This window comes from Seriola dumerili, unplaced genomic scaffold (assembly GCF_002260705.1).
Source record: "Seriola dumerili isolate Sdu_G_001 unplaced genomic scaffold, Sdu_1.0 BDQW01000273.1, whole genome shotgun sequence".
NCBI classification, from domain to species: domain Eukaryota; kingdom Metazoa; phylum Chordata; class Actinopteri; order Carangiformes; family Carangidae; genus Seriola; species Seriola dumerili.
In genome coordinates this window covers 1,364,650-1,383,078 of record NW_019174528.1, presented here as the reverse complement: position 1 = coordinate 1,383,078, position 18,429 = coordinate 1,364,650, and the positions used below count along the sequence as shown (strand labels likewise).

The window sequence follows — 18,429 nt, the reverse complement described above, 5'->3', positions numbered from 1 at the left end:
GGACTGATTAAACTTTGGTCAAAGGTCAAAGGTCACGGTGACTTTAGAAAACACTTTTTAGCCATTACTCAAGACTTCACAGCAATTATGACAAAATTTCACACAAATGTTTAATATGTTCTCTGACTCTGGATAAACAGGGATGTGACCTGAAACTATTCTGAGTGGCGGAAGGATACGACCACGAGGAGGTGGTTCTAGTTTTAATCTAGTTCTCTCTTTACTGAAACATGATAGACTGATGTGACCCTGACAACACAGGTGTGCCCCGGCCTTTTTTTCTCTCTCTGTGTTACAGGCATCAGCTGAATATTTGCTGTGTGAGATCTTGTTTTATGAGGCTGCTCCTCCCAGCTGTTGTCACCCGTGAGTTTATGTTAGACAGTGAAACCGGTTCATCTGCTTTAACAATGAGGTAGTCTGTTTGCCCAAGGCAGAATGTGTTATAGTTTCTTATTAGGCCATGTAATTGTGATTGATTGTTGTTAGGTTTTACAGTTGACACATTTCCCCACATTAACTTGCCTTTTAAATGGTTTCCTATTTAGGAAAGTAAAATTTACTGCATTACTCAGTTAAATAAAGATTCATTCATTGTGTTGAGTATTTTACACAAAATCTACCCTAAAACAGGACTGAGGTGTTCCTATTATTTTGTTTACGCCTGAATGATATGCAATTTTGTATTAGACTTTAAGGAACATAAACATTTGATGGTCTCATCTAAATGGAATGACCTACCATAGTAACCAATTACATCCCAGGAATATTAGGATGTACATATGCACACACAAATACAATTTCAAACCTTATTGTGATTTTAAAGGCCCTGAACGTCCAACTGCAGTTTCATTGCAAAGAAACCAAAAAAAAATGGCAACATGCATCACAACTTTTAAGAAAAGCTGCTGCGAAATCAGGTATTTTAGCCCACAACAATCCCCCCCAAAAGAAAGCCTGCGAAATCCTGGACAGGCTGAGTGATACGTAAACGTCCATTTGAAGAGTGAGAGGTGATACCGTTGGTGTGAAGGAGCTCCCACAGGCTTCTCTCTCCCGTCCTCTGCCTTTAGTAGTCTTCAGTTTGGGTTAATCTAGCTGCAAGCGGAGCATCTTCCCTTCACCTGCTCCTTGTGATCTAGTACTTTGCTCTAAATCTCCTCTAATCCCTGGCAACACACCGAGGGACTCTGTCTGCCCTTGCCCCTCTGCTGCTTCCAATTTGTTAACCTGCCCATTACATCCCCTCAGCTCCTCTTAAAAGTTTAAATGAGATTTAGACTGTCTGCGATTCAGCTCCAGGGGAGAATGTATTCTTGTATGCTGAATTTAATGCTTGAAATGAAATGTACTGTATGTGAGTAAGTGTTGCTTGTTTATCCTTTCTCGAACCGAGACAATAAATACAAAGAGAACTCTTCTTTTTCCCTCTCCAGGAGCCACAAACTAATTATATTTGAAATAATTGTGGCCGCTTTGTTTCCTAGTCATGCCAGAGAACCGGACGAAACCCAGAGGAATACTGTATGTAATAGATTCCTGTTCATTATAAGCTGACAGAATGGGTGTTAAGTGTTGGAGGTGATAGGCCAGATGTCTCTGTTGTTCCTGGTTAATAAGGCTCGGTTTGCCCCGAGAGCATATAAGGACAGGGACTTGGTGATTAGCCAGCGAGGCCACGTGCACTGAGCTTAGTCTTGTTTTGCCAGTGCACAGGCACGCCTCGCTTTTCGCATCAGACACTCGCTCCTGCTTCCGTGGAATTTTAGGATTAAAATAACAACAAAAGTGCAGAAAACAAGTTTGACGGAGGCGTGATGTCGATGAGAGAGATGAGAGGAGAATGGACACAGACTGGTTGGAGCTGGCAGAAAGGCTACGGTCACTCAGATTACCACTCTTTACAGCTGTGGTGAGCAGAATGTACAACATGAACCTTGAAGCCTGAGGCTGCAGATGAAGCCTGGAAACTAGAAGCACTTCCTCATGATTACATGCCTCCGCCACTCAGGTTACCTCCCTGTTTAATCCAGACTCATAAAATATGAACCATTTGTGTGAAATTTAGTCATAATTGCTGTGTGAAGTCCTGAGTAATGGCAAAAAAGTAACCGTGACCTTGAACTTTTGACCTTTGACCCCCAAAATCTAATCAGCTCATCCTTGAGTTCAAGTGAACGTTTGTGCCAAATTTGAAGGGATTCCTTTGAGGAGTTCTGGTTCACAAGTCCAAAATCATGTTTTGTGAGGTCACCTTGACCTTTGACCTTTAGCCACCAAATTCTAGTTGCTTTGTCTTTGAGTCCAGGTGAACGCTTTTACCAAATTTGATGAAATTCCCTCAAGGCGTTATGGAGATATTGTGTTCACAAGGCCAAACCCGCATTTTGTGAGGTCAACGTGACCTTGACCTTTGACCTTTGATCCCCCAAAATCTAATCAGATCATCCTTGAGTCCTTGTGAATGTTTTTGCCAAACATGAAGAAGTTCCATCAAGGCGTTTCTGAGATATCGTGTCCACGAGAATGGGACAATCCTTGTCAATATAAGTGAGGCGTCCACTGTCTGACACCTGAACCTGACATGAGGCGGGATCCTGTCCTCCATTCATCGCAGCAGAACTTTCCCAGAGTCGCCTTGAGACTCCTGCCGAGGCGTCACTCGGCGAAACGTCCGTCCCATCCTCGCCGAAAAATATAAATAAATAAATTCTTGTTGTATATTATATGAGAGCCGCTAGCTCTCTGTAGAATTACAGACTCAAATCTCTTAATTCATGCTGCACGGAGAGAAGACCTGATCTCTGAAAGGACATTCAGAGCGCCTTGCTTTATGAACCATGGCGTAAATAAAAGAACAGCCGCTGACTCATGACTAGGTTGATCCAATCAGTCATACATTCTCCTCACTGATCACGCCTTCCTCAGTACAACGGGCCTTTAATGTTAACTCTCAGTCGACTGTCAGCTGACATGTGACCTCATTCTTTAATGTAAACGCATCACGTAAACATTTTTGACGATGGATTCATCCTCTTAACTCTTACGTACGTTACAGCACATTTGTATTTCGAGTCATCAGCTCAAAAAGAAAGAGTCTATGTTTAGACTTGGACATGTATTTTCCAGGTGTTGTGATGTCTGTGTTTGTCTGGTACCTGCGGTGTGGCCCTGCTCCTGTGTGGACCTTCACTCTGACATGAGTGAGCGGTTGAGAGCGTTTGGTTCAGATCTGCGGATGAAATGAAAGTCCATCATGGGTTCTGTCTCCGCCCCACGCTGATCAAAGCGCTCTGAAGCTCCCGTCCTCCCTGCCTCCGTCTGTCCGAGGCGCTGTGCTTCATCTTAAATTGTTTAGTGGCGACAACATAGTTTTTCTAAATTTCCACACCTGCAAATCTTTTCTATACATTTACAAAGTTGAATTTGAAGGGTGACATCATGGCTGCACGATATTCAATTACATTTCGACTAATTGTGACATACAGCCACAGCCTTGTAATCTTTCAGTCAAACGTTTCCCGCTCTTTTCAGGTGGAACAGTCGAAGGTTCTTGTAAAGGAAGGAGGAGTCCATCTTCTGCTCACCATCGTCGACACCCCCGGGTTTGGTGATGCTGTTGACAACAGTAACTGGTGAGTTCAGCTAGTTGTCATTGTTTTAGATAAGTTCTATTAATAATAATAATAATAATGATGATGATGATGATGATGATACACTGTGACTGTATCACTGTACCTGACATTGATGTGAATGGTGTGTGGTTCTCAGCTGGCAGCCAGTCACCGATTACATCGACAGCAAGTTTGAAGATTACCTCAACGCAGAGTCTCGGGTCAACAGACGACAGATGCCAGACAGCAGAGTGCAGTGCTGCCTGTACTTCATTGCCCCGTCTGGACATGGGTAGGTACTACAGGGGTATTCTTCTCACCACGGAGTCCTGGAATTTTTATTAAGGTGTATTTTAAATAAGGCATTTCACAAATCTACCACTTCAACATCACAGTGTTTGTTAAGGCTTCCCTGCCATGTTCATAGCATTAGATGGTATATAACTGATTAAAGTGGTTTAAAAAAACATAATGCTGAATATTTTTTTGATTGATAAATTAATTGTTTTAAATTCTGCTCAACACATTGTCTCAGAACCAGGAGCTTAATCCTCCGAAGGCTTATTTATGAATGTTTGTAAATTCTGCTGGGAACAAAAGTGTAGTTGTCAATAAATAGTCTGTTGGTTGACTAGCTGAGTCGGTCAGGAGATAAAGGTCCTGACATAAAAACACCATTGAATTAGACTGCGTGATTTCCTGAATTCATTTTGTGACATTAATACAACTCAGCAGTTACAAGGAAACACATGCTTTTTTTACTTCTTAAAGCTGAGAGTATAATCAAAAATGGCACCAAGATGTTTGCCAGGGTGTTTAAAGTTCCTCCAGACATGTTTAAACGCTGTAAAAATCCACTGCTACGATAAATATTTTGTTTAACATGGTCCTCACATGTAAAAAAATCTACTTTTCAGTTTGGTTAGCGTGGTTAGCATCTTTTCTGAACAGTTAGCAAGTTAGTGTTTTTTCAGAACGGTTAACAGAGTTAACATCTTCTATTTGTTTATGCTGTTTGTTAGCTTGTAACTGGCAGTGGCTGACACAGTGTTAGCGGTTGTGCTAATGCTAACTCTCGCTATCTCTGTACTGACAAGGTTTCAGGTGTATTTAGCCTGACGTCTAGTCTCTGATCATTAAGTCCCGAAGAGTCTTTAAAGCACGCTGGTTATTTGTTGTTGACAGGAAAGAGTCATTGTCAAACCAATGGAAATTTGTATTTATAAATGATCTACCCAAGAGGAGACATGTCCTGGGAAGAGAGAACAGGATCTATGATCCGTCCATGAGGTGACCGATAGAGAAAATGCCCAGATTGACTTTCAGTATCACGGGCTCGGCCACCCAGAATTACTGCCCCCTGCCGAAGGCTCTGTGGCTTCCAGCCAGTTTCCAGCCACTGACTGTCTCCTCCCCTCCTCCAGCTGCCTGACGAGATGTGTCTAGATTCCACAGTAAACACACCCACTCAAGTGGCGCTCATTCAACCGCAGGGAGCCATTAGATGGTGGTTTGTTCACAAAAACACATTGACACATAAACCATGTGATTGCCTCAGGACACCACAGGGTCATCTTTCTTTCTGTCTTTCTCTCTGTCCAGCGAGGGATTTATAAACTTTTGCTCCTCTACACTTAAAAGACAAATATTATACTTTTGACTAATGCTCTTACTTTGAAGCAATTTTGAGTCAGAGGAATTCATTTTTTTTTACTTTGAAAAAGTGATAGACCATACACTGTGTTCATCACAGGAGGAAAAACAATCACAGCCAACTCCTCCACTCTGTCATGTTGTGCTTGACGCATTGTTGAGCAGCTCAGTTTGAACTTGGCAGAGGCGACATTAGATAAAGATGAGGCGGAAGATTCTTCACCAGAGACCAGGGTCTGACCTGAAGTCCGTGTTCGAATTTTTAGAAAATACAGAAAGATTCATTTGGTTTCAGTTGTTCAGTGTGTTTACCACGACCAAAGTCGCTGCCGAAAATTCACCAACTTGAGAAAACACATTGAGGTTTGTAATGTTTGTTTAATTCCAGATAAACTTTAGAACGGACTGTTTGAAATAGTTGCTGTTTTTATGGTGTGCTAACTTTAATAATGTTAGCAGCCACAACAACATAAACCTCAATTCTACCCTCATATTTCACCTTAACGATTCCTGAAGTTATGAAATGATAATAATAAAAAATGACTTTTCTGGTAGATCCCATATAAAAAGTGGGAGCACAGCTCTTAAAACTCCAGCCTCATGAAATCTGTAGAAGTCGCCCCCTCCTCCTCCTCCTACACATGAAATATGAGCAGCTGATTTCAGGCGTGCTGGGTCAGCGTGGTCCAGTCTGATGGCAGTAAGCTGAAACGAACTACTGCTCGTCCTGGTGGACAGATAAAGCATTGCAACTGGCTCCCACACACGGTGCTCAGGGGCGTTTACAAGACGGCGCTGCGTTCCCTTCGCCATCGAGGGCGGGTCACATACCGGCCGCACCAAGGATCAGCCTGCAGTTTTAGTTGGTTACTGCTGTAGCTGTCTTTTGGAGAGGTTTTCCCCTCACCTCATTATAGGAAGTAAACAAGCTGTTGTGTGTCTGTGTTGCTCGTCAGACGAACAGGAGTTAAGCAGTTCGCACTCGGCTTTCTCTGGCCTCCAACCGGCCAGGAATAACATTAGTGTAATCTGGCCTGAGCTCGCTGACCCAGAGACCCCGGTGTCTTGGCTCCGGCCACAGCCAAGCGTTAACTTACACACACACACACACACACACACACACACACACACACACACACACACACACACACACACTGCCGCCTACAACAAAGGGTGGTTCTGCAGTACAGTGCAGTTGATCCTGGCAGCCCGCAGTGACCCGGTGTGTGGGGCACTGACCACGGCCCTGTTCGCTCTCTTGGCAAATGAAAAGCACCGAACGGTTCCTTTCATTTTCAGCAACACCCCTGGATGTGTGTGTGTGTGTGTGTGTGTGCGTGCGTGCGTGTGTGTGTGTGTGTGTGTGTGTGATATATCAGAATATTAGACCAGCATTGGCCTTTTAGCAAGAAGAGCTAATAAATTCACAGCAGCTTCACAGAGTGCTTACGTGTGTTTCAAAGGGAAAAGATGAGTTGGTCGGTGATGTGTCGTACTGTGAAAACAAGTGTTATGTAACGTGTTCAGTGGCTTCTTCAGGTCTGAAGAACAAAACGTGACTATAAATAACTGAACAGACCAAACTCGGCACAAAAAGGGGCCGTTTACTCTGACTGACCATTTCAAACAAAGCAGCAACACAAAGACAAACTCCGACCAACTAACCGTGAATGCAACAACGTTCTGGTTAATCTATCAATTTGTAAAGTGGATTGTTGACAATTGATTGGTCTTAAAATGGGATTTGATCTTCATCACACAGTGTCCTTAAGCTAGTATCACAATTAAACTCTTTTTTATTGAACACAGTCATTGAACATTCACAGTGATGGTGGAAAAAGTGAGCGATTTAATAACTGGTTGAACTAAACCTCCGGCAGCAATAACCTCAAACCAGCTGTTCCAGTAGCTGCTGATCAGACTGGCTCGAGGTTCAATCTCTCTTATTATCCTGGGAACTACTAAAGACACGTCACAGAGGACTGGGAAGCCAGAGACGGCAATGATCAACAACTAAACCCCTTTTAAAGTTTGTGTTTGTCACCTGTTACCTGTCACTGACGACCTTGTCTCTCGTCTCTCCTCTGCCTCTGTCCCCAGACTGAAGCCCCTCGATATTGAATTCATGAAGCGGTTACACGAAAAAGTAAACGTCATTCCCCTAATCGCCAAAGCCGACACAATGACTCCCGAGGAGTGTCAACAGTTCAAGAAACAGGTGTGTTACGGTGTTACAGGTGTGACTGTGCTCTGTTTATGTGGCTGGATGATTCAGTCGCTCTGAAAAAGACATTATCCCTACGAAGCTATTCACATGGCTGATGAAATACTAATATTCCACTTGTATTCAGGTTTACATGCAGGTGTGCAAACTTCATTTCAAAATGTTTAAAAACAGTGTGTGTTTCTCCGTCTGGTCCAGAAATGTGGGTTATTCTTCCAGGCATGAATCTCCGCCGCTGCCCTGCAAAGATGATTATCCTGAATCTGTGAATCTGTCCAGTGAATGCTCCTCAAACCCCAAATATTATCAATATTATCACGTGTGTTAAGTGGAAAAAAAGCAGAATGTGGAATATCCAAACCGAATATGCTGCTTACATGACCTGCATCAAATTCCAAATATTGTCATATCTGGAATAAAAGTGGAATATTAATATATGTAAACAAGCTTTACTGAATTCAGTTGTGTTCCATGTTCCTGTTGCTCCATTTATACTTGTACTTTATAATTTAATGTGTAGATTTGTATTTATTTCTTTAAATAGAAATGGGCTGCATCAATATTGTGTGTGTGTGTGTGTGTGTGTGTGTGTGTGTGTGTGTGTGTGTGTGTGTGTGTGTGTGTGTGTGTGTGTCAGTGGAACTATTGATGTTAAATGAACCTGTTCGAACGATTTTCCATTTCACCCAGACTTTCCCTTTTTTTTCACTCTGTCGTGTTCAGATCATGAAAGAAATCCAGGAGCACAAAATCAAAATCTACGAGTTCCCAGAGACGGATGATGAGGAGGAGATGAAGATGATCAGGAAAATCAAGGTCTGTTCTTCTAACGTGACCTTAAACTTTGACCCTCTGAGGTCGACGGATGTTTCTATTATTATCTGTGTGATAACACACTGTAGAAATGTGGTTTAAATGTTGTTAGAATCTGTCGACGCTCCACTTTCCATTATGAGATCGTACGTGACTCACAGCCCCTGAAATTTGGTTTAAGCCGAGTGACAACACGACACATTGATTTACTATTTTACTCACATGTGGCACTAATGTTACGAACCCGCAGAGTTTGGTAAATCTATTTCAAGCTCCAAAACAATTCATCCACATCAGTAAAGGTTCGTTTTTCACAAGAGATTTGAAGAATTTCAAAAACCAGGCTTCAATTTTTCACATCTCTTTGCTCTACGACAGAAAGGCGCCTCGTTATAGAAAGAGCTGAGATTGTTCTGAGAATTGCGATTTTAAAATGTTATACAAGTTATACATGTTTTATACAAGTACCAGTAAAAGGTGAATTCAAACCTTAATTAATCATTTTTGGTTTTGGACTGTTGTTGGACAAATACTGATCCAGTTTGCTGCTTCACTCAAACTCAAAGTGTCTAAATTCCCATCAGCTGAGTTGTTTCTTTAATGCAGGATCTTTGGGTTCATGCCGTACACACAGTGTGTGAGCGCACGGTCGCAGAGTATTTATAGCATCATGTGTGAGCTGTGCAACAGTTGTGTCCCCTCCCCTCTCTCTGCAGGATCGTTTACCCTTGGCCGTAGTCGGTAGTAACACCATCATCGAGGTCAATGGAAAGCGAGTGCGCGGGAGGCAGTACCCGTGGGGCGTGGCTGAAGGTGAGAGGTCGAAATAACTGAAAGAATTAATTGCTGCAATTTTATTTATTTTCTGTAGTTTTATTGAAATCAAACACCGACCAACGGTATAAATGGATTATTCGCAAAATACAAATTCCACATGTGAAGCATTCGTTTTATCTTATGTATAATGAGCAGGACAACTATACAAAGGTTATACTAATTATAAGTATAACCTATGATAATTATTTCATAGTAGTTAATGAAAGATAATTCATATTATGTGCATATTTACATAAATAAAAGTCTCAGCAAGAAAACCATCTCAGCAGATTAATGTTAATGTTCCTACCAGGCTTCTGCTAATCAAGGTGGATTACTTAAATAATAGTAATAAGCAAACAGTGGAAACCCTGCAGGAGTCAAAGCTCAGCGGCACCAGGAAACGTTTCTGTTCCTGGAAAGCTTCATTAAATATGAATTTGATGTAATTCAGGCGGGTCGTCCCACAGTTCAGAGCCAACAAGATCAAGTCCTTCTGTTAAAGAGTGTGAAAGTGACCTGGTCAGTGATGTATATAAAAAAACAAAGATTTTATCATATTATAGAAAGTGATGGAAACAGGAGAATTTAACTGGAGTAAAAGACCCAAAAGAAAAACTGAAGGAAGATTATTTAAACAGCATTAGTATTGGATTGAATCTGTCCCAAGGTTTTTGATCCATGCAAGTCGTTCATCACTGTAACCGTGATCGCCATGAGGTTTTTCAACATACGAGGAATTTGCTTCGGTGTTTTGGTTCATATCAATAAACATAGAAAGAAGAAAAGAAAGATGAAACAAGCGAGTAACTGCAGGTCAGATGTCTTGGATATAAATAGAAAAATGCAACAATAAGATAAAAGATTTACAATAAAATGTGAAGAAATGTTAAAGAGAAGAATAAATAGAAAAATATAAATATATAAATACAAATATATCCACTGCAAAATGACTGGGGGGTGCAATAGTTAATGTAATCATCAGTCACATGCAGCGGCTTAGAGACAATCAGCTTGTTTCTTTGCCAGTTAACGACTTGTTATAATCAGAGGACGGGGAAATGGCGACATACAGTGGGAACCTAAGACAGGAAATGAGAGTCCTGTTAGACCTGACAACAGGAAGTTGCTGTGACATTGTGGTATACCACATGAAACAAGACAACGTACTCGGCTTAAAGCGACGAGGACGTGTCTGAAGTGTGATAGCAGTGAGACAGTGAAGGGACCGTCGATCATAGATTGTGTTCGTGTCGTCTCGAGCAGCTGAGTGCAGCTCAGCCTGGTGGGTGACTCGTAGAAAAATGCTATTATGAAACTGGGGAGTGAGTTTTGGAACAGCAAAGATGTTTTTGGCTCCACGTCAGTATAAATATAGAGAGAGAGGGGAAGAGGGCAAGGCTCCTGAGAAGCTGTGGAAGTCAATCCACCTCAGCAGTCTGCAGAAAGCTCACCGGAGACTGCAGGAGGAAGAGAAGCAGCAGCACATGAGGCCACCTGCTGACGGTTTCTGGTACTACAGCCATCCACACTCACTGCGTGGGAAAACTAGAGAGGAGATCAGTCATTAAATGTTTGCCAAGACCAACAAAGAGTTGATAAATAGCGTATTTTCAACAACTAATCTGCCTGTTTATTTGTTGATGTGTTCAGTTGTATTGATGACTAAACTAGTCAGAAATATAACTGAATACATCTCAGGTTATTAGACTAGTCAGAAATATAAATCAAGTGAAATCAAACTGAATGCATCAAAAAATAAACAGGTAGTTAATTAATGTCACCATTTAATACCGTGCTGTTAACGGGGCCTTGTGTTGCGTGGAGAACACACTTCATTTCACAACTGGATAGATATTATATAATATAAACACATGGCCTATATATAGTGTTATATAAATATAGAATATTATAATAATAAAGATCAGATCATGTATGTTGTTAGTTTTAAAAATTTGTCTTTATGTTTTATGCATGTTTGATTTTTTTTTGGTTTATAATGAAATAACTGCTTCTGTTTGTTACCGTGTTATTACCGTGTTATTACCGTGTTATTACCTCATTCATTCAGAGATATCAGCAGTGACTTCGACAAGAACAGTTTGTTATAACCAATAAAACCTGTGACCAGAGCTTCGAAAACAAAAACGTACAAAAGTCGTTGTAATTTTTCTTTAGTGTGTTGTTGTGTTGAAACCATCAGCTGCATCGTTGAACATATTGTGGTAATCAGTGTGTTTCAGTCCGAGTCCCTGCAGGATCGTTTGTAGTGTTATAATCTCTCCACTCTGTTGTATCTGAACTCTCTCCTCTCTCTCTCTTCCTACAGTGGAAAACGGAGAGCACTGTGATTTCACAATTCTCCGGAACATGCTCATCAGGTGAGGAAAAGTTCATAATAAGAGTTAATCGTTTAATATTACAGTTTTGTGTTTGTTTTTATTGTTTATTGTGTCTGAAGAGTTGGTTTTAAGGTTGTATTTTCGGTAATCATCATCATTTTTATTTCTGTTGTAAATCCACAAGGAATAAATCTGGTATTTTTGTATTATTTGTATTATATTTGTATTATAAAAAAGATGATAGCACCATAAATATTACGAATACTTTGCATGTGTGGTGATCTGTCAGTCTGAATGAGATGATCGATGGACCGTAAATAAGGAAACTGTAAAGAACCTCAGACACGGCTCTGTTGAAGGGAACATGGCTGAAAGTGTTTGGTGAATAAATGATGGTGAACTGCAAAATGTTTTCATTTTGAAAGTTACATAATTCACTTAACGCTTGTGCAGGTTTAATGCACCTGCAATTAGAGTTTCATCAGAGCCACACTGAAAACAATCTGAAATTTAAAGAGTAAAGTCGTTATTTCCCTCTAAAACAACACGGAACCTAAAATTACAACATTTAATTTCATAATATTTTGACTTTATTCTCATAATGTCAGATTTTTTTTTCCCCTCATTGTGGCCGTAATAATCCGTCATCCCTGACAGTGTTAATGGAAAGATTAGTCTCTTAATTGAAAACGTCAGTGAACCACTCAGCTGAGAGTAAACGTGCTGATTCACCGTCACTCCTGTTTGTTGTTGTTGTCGTCTCCAGGACCCACATGCAGGACCTGAAGGACGTGACCAACAACGTTCACTATGAAAACTACCGCAGCAAGAAACTAGCCGCCGTCACCTACAACGGTGTGGACAACAACAAGAGCAAGGGTCAGCTGACCAAGTGAGTCCACCAGTACAGCATCGACACGGCACTGTTGTTTGTAGTGTGAGCTGATGGGAAAATGTTGGTGGAGGGATCCTGGTTTCATCAGGACCCTGTGAGAACATCGTTCACTGTGTAACCGTGGAGGAACCTGCAGGTCAGAGGTCAAAGTCTGGGGCGAGAGACCTGCAGATTAGAACGAACAAGCTGTCACTAAATCAGCTTTAAACCCTCTCCAGACCCAGACATAACTAGCACTAACACCCACCACTAACCAGTCACCAGTATCAGTAGTGTCTAATCTGACGGCACTAATTCAGCTGCTAATCCGGCTGCAGCTGTCAGTGATCACCAGCACACCCTCACAAGCTAACGCATGGTTTATGGCAGCATGCTAAGTGTCTGTGCGTTTGTTTGTTTTTAGACCTGAGACGTCTGACGGCATGTAAGTGATTTCACTTAACTTCTCCAAAGAATCAGTTTCACTCCTCTCTCTCTCTCTCTCTCAACATATTCCTTTTCCCCGCCTGATAGGATTCTCTTTTCTTTTCTTGGCCCTAAATCACGTCACAATACAAATATCATAGTTTATCAGCTTCTGCATGAGCTGTGTGTAATATATCTAATCAGAGTTATTCCAGGGTTCCCATGGGTCCTCCAGATCCTTAATACGTTTCATCAGATTTCATTGAATTTAAGGGGAAAAAAAATCAAGGATTTGAAAGTTTGTGAAAACACGTAAATAGACACGGGTCATTGAAAATGCTTGAATTTATATTATCTGTTCAAACAATACTTACCACTGGTAAATAAAAGGCTGAGACCATGAAGTCTGCCATCACTGCCACACAGCACAATCCAGAAGTATTCCTCCAGTATTGTCTGTGAACATCTGTGTAGCCTGTTAATTCTCATTATAAAACCCTCAGTGCTGTAACAGGAATTAACCTCGATCCCTGTCTCGAGCTCTGCAGAGTGAAGTCTGTCAATCTGAGGGAATTGAACTCGCAAAGTCCTTGAAAAGTCCTTGAATTTAATGTTTGAGAAGGTGTGGGAACCCTGTCTCTAAGGCCTGTTGGCCATCAGCTGTCTTAGCCACCTGCTCTGCTGTTTCATCGCACATTTCTTATTAATTAACCACAGCTGAACAATTTACTGTTCAACACGACACAACCACTCGCTCATTAACCTTCCAGTTAGGGAACTGTCTGACAAGGGAAGCTCGCAGTCACACGAGAGGCTCTGTCAGCTTGTATTCACACCACGTTCATGTCGTATTGTTCAAATCTTTAATTATGATAATGATTCATTTATATTATTTATTCAAAAACTACGTTACAAAATCAGGGAAATTAAAACAATCAGGTTGGTGCCACTTTATGATCGGACTCCCCTTATAAAGGATTCATGAATGGTTTATAACTAGTTCATTAATTAGCTTGTTAACACTTTATAAATCATTTATAAGCTGTTGTAACACATTAGATAAAAAGGGCAACAGTGACCTGCAGCTTGCCAAATAGTGAGCCCACATTTGTCTGTACTGTTTAGTTACTGTGTTACAATGTGGACACACTCAAAGAATGCTAACATTTGCTAATTAGCACATAGTTCAAAACATTCATCAGACACGTTTTGCATTTACAAACAAGATGAAATCAGTAACTGTTACAGAAACGTGCTTTTATAAGTTTGACCAGTAGGAAGAGTCGAGACGTTGAATCAGACATTCGGCTTCGTTCTCTCCTGAAAAGCTCCTGTCACCTTCCAGCTGCCGCCCTCGCTGGAAGCCGCCTGTCGCTGACGGCTTCCAGGGACGGCGAGCGAGCTGGTCTTTCCTCCTCCCCCTGGTCCTGCTTCTTCTCCTTCTCATCACAGTCACAAAGTGTTTTTTTAAGTGCATGTCCTCCTGCGCTGCGATCCACGTAGCGGCCGCCGTGCGCTGTTTGTGTGAACCTGCTTTGTGTCCTCAGGAGTCCTCTAGCCCAGATGGAGGAGGAGCGCCGGGATCACGTGTCCAAGATGAAGAAGATGGAACAAGAAATGGAGCAAGTGTTTGAGATGAAGGTCAAAGAGAAGCTCCAAAAGCTCAGAGACTCGGAGGCTGAGGTAAAACCAACGGTGCTGCTTTTTTTTAAAAACTATATGTTTGTTAGTTTTCGTTCCTTTGGACATTTTGCTCTTGGGTGACCCTGCAGCTCCAGAGGCGTCACGAGCAAATGAAAAAGAACCTGGAGGCCCAGCACAAAGAACTGGAGGAGAAACGTCGCCAACACGAGGAGGAGAAGGCCGGCTGGGAGGCTCAGCAGAGGATCCTGGAGCAGCAGAAGCTCGACGCCTCCAGGTAAACACACCGAGGTCACCACAACCTTGACCTTTGACCTTTAGCGACCAAATTCTAATCGGCTCATCCTTGAGTCTAAGTGAACCTTTGAGCCAGAGATATCGTATCAAAAACAATATGGCTGCTGCTCTGACCGTCACCGGCGAGACATTTCCGCCTCATCACATGAACGTTATTGTAATTCTACACGTTGTCGCCACGTCTGAATAAACCAGGTCACTTTTACATTAAAGGCACCAACACGAGAGGGATTGCGTCAGACCAACCAGACGAATGCTTGACTTCTCTTCTTCCCTCGTCTTGTTTTTTACAGAACCTTGGAAAAGAACAAGAAGAAGAAGATATTTTAACGACTCTGGAGGACCTACCCGATGTTACGGTGTGTTATATTTTTGCCAGCCTCGATCGTCAGATCCTCTGTCGATCAGTCACAGTTTGACCATGTGACTGTGTAATAATCCAGTGAACACCAGGGGGCAGTATCGTCCGGACCAGCCTTTCCTCCCTCACGTTCCTCTTTAAAGAACTGTTATCACTGTCCTATGATCTGGGTCATCGCTCACATAAACAACTATATTCACATAAAAAGAGTTCAGTCTTTCCTCTTCTTCTGTGGGAGTGTCGGATGTTTCACTGTTTCCTTTTAATGCCAAAAAACAATCACATTTAATCTCCTGCTCCCCCGTCTCATGTCATGCGAAGCCGCAGCGTTTAACTTGATTCATGTGTAACATTTTATTACTTACTGTTCTTTTGTTTTGGCCCTGGTGTATAAATTGTGTTCATTTTGTTTCCTGCATCATGTTTTCTCGCCCCGCTCTTGAAAAACAAGCGTGTACTCCTGACTTCGCTGAGTGAAACAAACTGAAATGAAAAACTGCTCATGAAGTGTTTCTGCATGAATTCATTTGAGGTTCTTGTGCCGATTCTGTATAAAAATGTTTTCCTACACAAACAAATCTTTCCGGGGAACAGGTTTGTCGGATGGTGGAGGGAAAGCTGAAGCCGAGGCTCCTCAGTCAAACAGGTGACAACTCAGTCACTGCACCAAGCTGGCTTTTCTTTGTATCACATTTAGCACAGTTTTGTGTACTGCATCTGTATTTTTGTAATGTCTCGTTTTTTGTTTTTATTGTACAAAGTCACATAATAAAATTGTGATGGGGAAAAATAACAGCTGGTGTTGAATTTTACATTTTACGACAAAAAATTTACAAAATACTCCAAAGGCACCGAAACTATGGTCTCCAACCTGCTGCTGCTGCTGCTGCTGCTGATGCTGTTGGGTTCAGACCTTCCTCCAGATGTTGGAAACATCATGAACGAAGTCTGATCTCACCTGGTGCCATACGGAAGGGTAAGAAAAAGAAATCTCTGTTTTTCTGAATTAACGAGATCGTTTAATCAATCCAAAGTATCAATATGCATACAACAAAAAAATTAGTAGATTTTTGAATGTAAATGTTGAAAATGTTTCACTGAGTCTTTGATAAGTTTAGTTTGTGGTGTCATTCAGTTGCACTTTGATGATTGATTTGACTGTCGGTGTGAATATCGTACATGTACAGTTCAGTATGTTGATTTCCTGCCAAATCTTATTCTCTAAGTCATATATGTGTATATAAATATATATATATATATATATGTGTGTGTGTATATATATATATATATATATATGTGTCTGTAAATCGTTAGCATGAAGTATAGAATTGCGTTACACCACTGTATAAATAGCCAGAACCATTTACTTTGAGTTCAAAAACTGGAAATACATGAGAGCGAAAGTCAGAAAACTTTTATCTTTTGGGAGGTCACATCCATTTTTGACGCCATGTCTGAGGTTCAAAGTGAACAGTTGAACAGTTCTGAAGTTTTCTTTGAGACATTTGCATCCAGCAGGTGGCAGCACATGACAGGTTCAGGGACCGTCCAGTCTTTTGAGCTGCCTTGTCAGTGTCTCTTTGATCTGAGGTCGACGGATGTTTCTGTTAATATCTTTGTGATAACACAGCGTAGAAATATGTTTTGAATGTTAGAATCTGTAGACTCTCCACTGTACTTGACTCTTAGCCGGAGCAGGAAGGCCTCTAAAGTTTGGTTATAGTAGAGGGAACCACGTGGGAGATAGGGTGTTCTTGAGTTCTGTGAGATGACTGGTTCTTAAAGGAGATCTTAAGGTTAAAAAATAGTTCTTCACTAACAGGAAGCTAAAAGTGTGTGAATCTTTATCCTGTAGCAAAAGACAACAGCACATCCTCATCACTAATGTCTGTCAGTGTCTCTGTTATTTCCCTCTTTCCCTCTTTCCCTCTTTCCCTCAGCACGTTGTTCTCGTTGGGTTGGAAACACTGAATTTAGAACATTCAGAGACACTGAACCTGTTTCACAGGAATCATGCTGCTAGGTAAAAGCCTGGGTCCATGTTTACTTCCTGTTTACTGTTTAACAGGATCATTTATGTTTATTATTCAAAGTGAGGTGTTCCCACAGACAGCTGATACGTTGATCAGCTCTGGTGTCTAATTAATCAATCGATATTTGCAATCACCAGATTTTTAATAAAAAATAAAAAAAATCAGTATTTTTTTAATGTTACCTTAAATTTCTTTCCTCCGACTTGTTCAAACAAACGTTCGGCCCTTTGGACTCTCTGCCGCTGTGTGTTCATCACACCACAGCCTGACGGAGAGTCTGCTGCGGCCTCTCCTCTTGCTGATTGGTCGGCTGAGCTCTCGGGTCACCCAGGTGAAGGCACCCTCAGCCAATTGCTGAGGCCGTACGCTGAAACCTAATGTGTCGACCCACATGACAACACAAGAAGCGGTCACAAATCATCCTCTGCTTGGGGCCCCAGGAAGGTGGGGGCCAGCCCTGATCTGTCGGCCCTTGTACTTAATAACCCACTAAACACACGGGTATTTGTTCTGGTGTTGACCCGGGTCACTAACACTGCAGCGATTCCCAGTCCGCTCCAGCCCTGAACACCTGACTGTGTTTTTATTCTCATCATACGAAGGACAGCGACAGGACAAAACTACCGCATGTTTAAGACTGTAAGGGAACAAATACAAACGAATGGTAACAAGGAATCCTGGAACCCCTTTAAGAACCCACAGAACCCTTTTATAAACTCTGGAACCAGACCACCTCAAGGAACCTTTGAAGCACTACATGGTTGGGTTAGAACCCAGCAAGAACCATCTAGGAACCAGTGGACCTCGATCATGATCTGGAGGAGCTCGAGTGACCTCTGTGCCCCCCCCACAAAACCTAGAGTCCCTTCAGAACAATCTTATACATTGCTGGAACCCATCAAGAGCTCACAGAACCACTCAAATATCTAGATAGCAGAAGGCCCCCTGGGACTACACCGCATCCAGAACTCAAAGAACTGCTAGAAACCAGCCAAAGAAAGTCCAAGAACCCACTTCAGGATCACTGTAACCCTCTTAGAGAATACACTGAACGTTACGAATCCATAATCCAATCAATGGACGAGAAGTTTTCAAAACCAACACGAGATAAAAGTCATGAGGTCAAAGGACAATCACGGGCTTTGTTGATAGAGAATGAAAAACAAAGCATGTGCTTGTCTGAAATTATAATGCTATGCTAATTCAATCAGGCAGATCAGAGCAGAGAGGTGATTACATCCTTCCACTGATGGAGGCCTCAGTGAAGCAGTCAATGATCTGAACACGTCTATATGTTTGTAAAACAATCACCTTTTTTTTTCTCCCTAAAACCAA

General features: G+C 41.7%; 1 protein-coding gene across 2 annotated transcripts in view; it reads left to right on the top strand.

The window, feature by feature from the left end:
* The window catches only part of LOC111230530 (septin-7-like), a 30,364-nt gene extending 14,510 nt beyond the window's left edge, over positions 1–15,854 (top strand). The window contains exons 5-15 of one of the 2 annotated variants that reach the window (XM_022757288.1): positions 3,535–3,635; positions 3,772–3,906; positions 7,368–7,485; positions 8,215–8,307; positions 9,021–9,117; positions 11,450–11,501; positions 12,229–12,354; positions 12,761–12,781; positions 14,310–14,445; positions 14,535–14,680; positions 14,994–15,854. In XM_022757288.1, coding sequence (XP_022613009.1) covers positions 3,535–3,635; positions 3,772–3,906; positions 7,368–7,485; positions 8,215–8,307; positions 9,021–9,117; positions 11,450–11,501; positions 12,229–12,354; positions 12,761–12,781; positions 14,310–14,445; positions 14,535–14,680; positions 14,994–15,030 — 1,062 coding nt within the window. In that variant the 3' untranslated portion in view covers positions 15,031–15,854. The remainder of the gene's footprint in view (positions 1–3,534; positions 3,636–3,771; positions 3,907–7,367; positions 7,486–8,214; positions 8,308–9,020; positions 9,118–11,449; positions 11,502–12,228; positions 12,355–12,760; positions 12,782–14,309; positions 14,446–14,534; positions 14,681–14,993) is intronic. The other variant, XM_022757289.1, reaches the window with a different exon arrangement.
* The last annotated feature ends 2,575 nt before the right edge of the window (positions 15,855–18,429 follow it).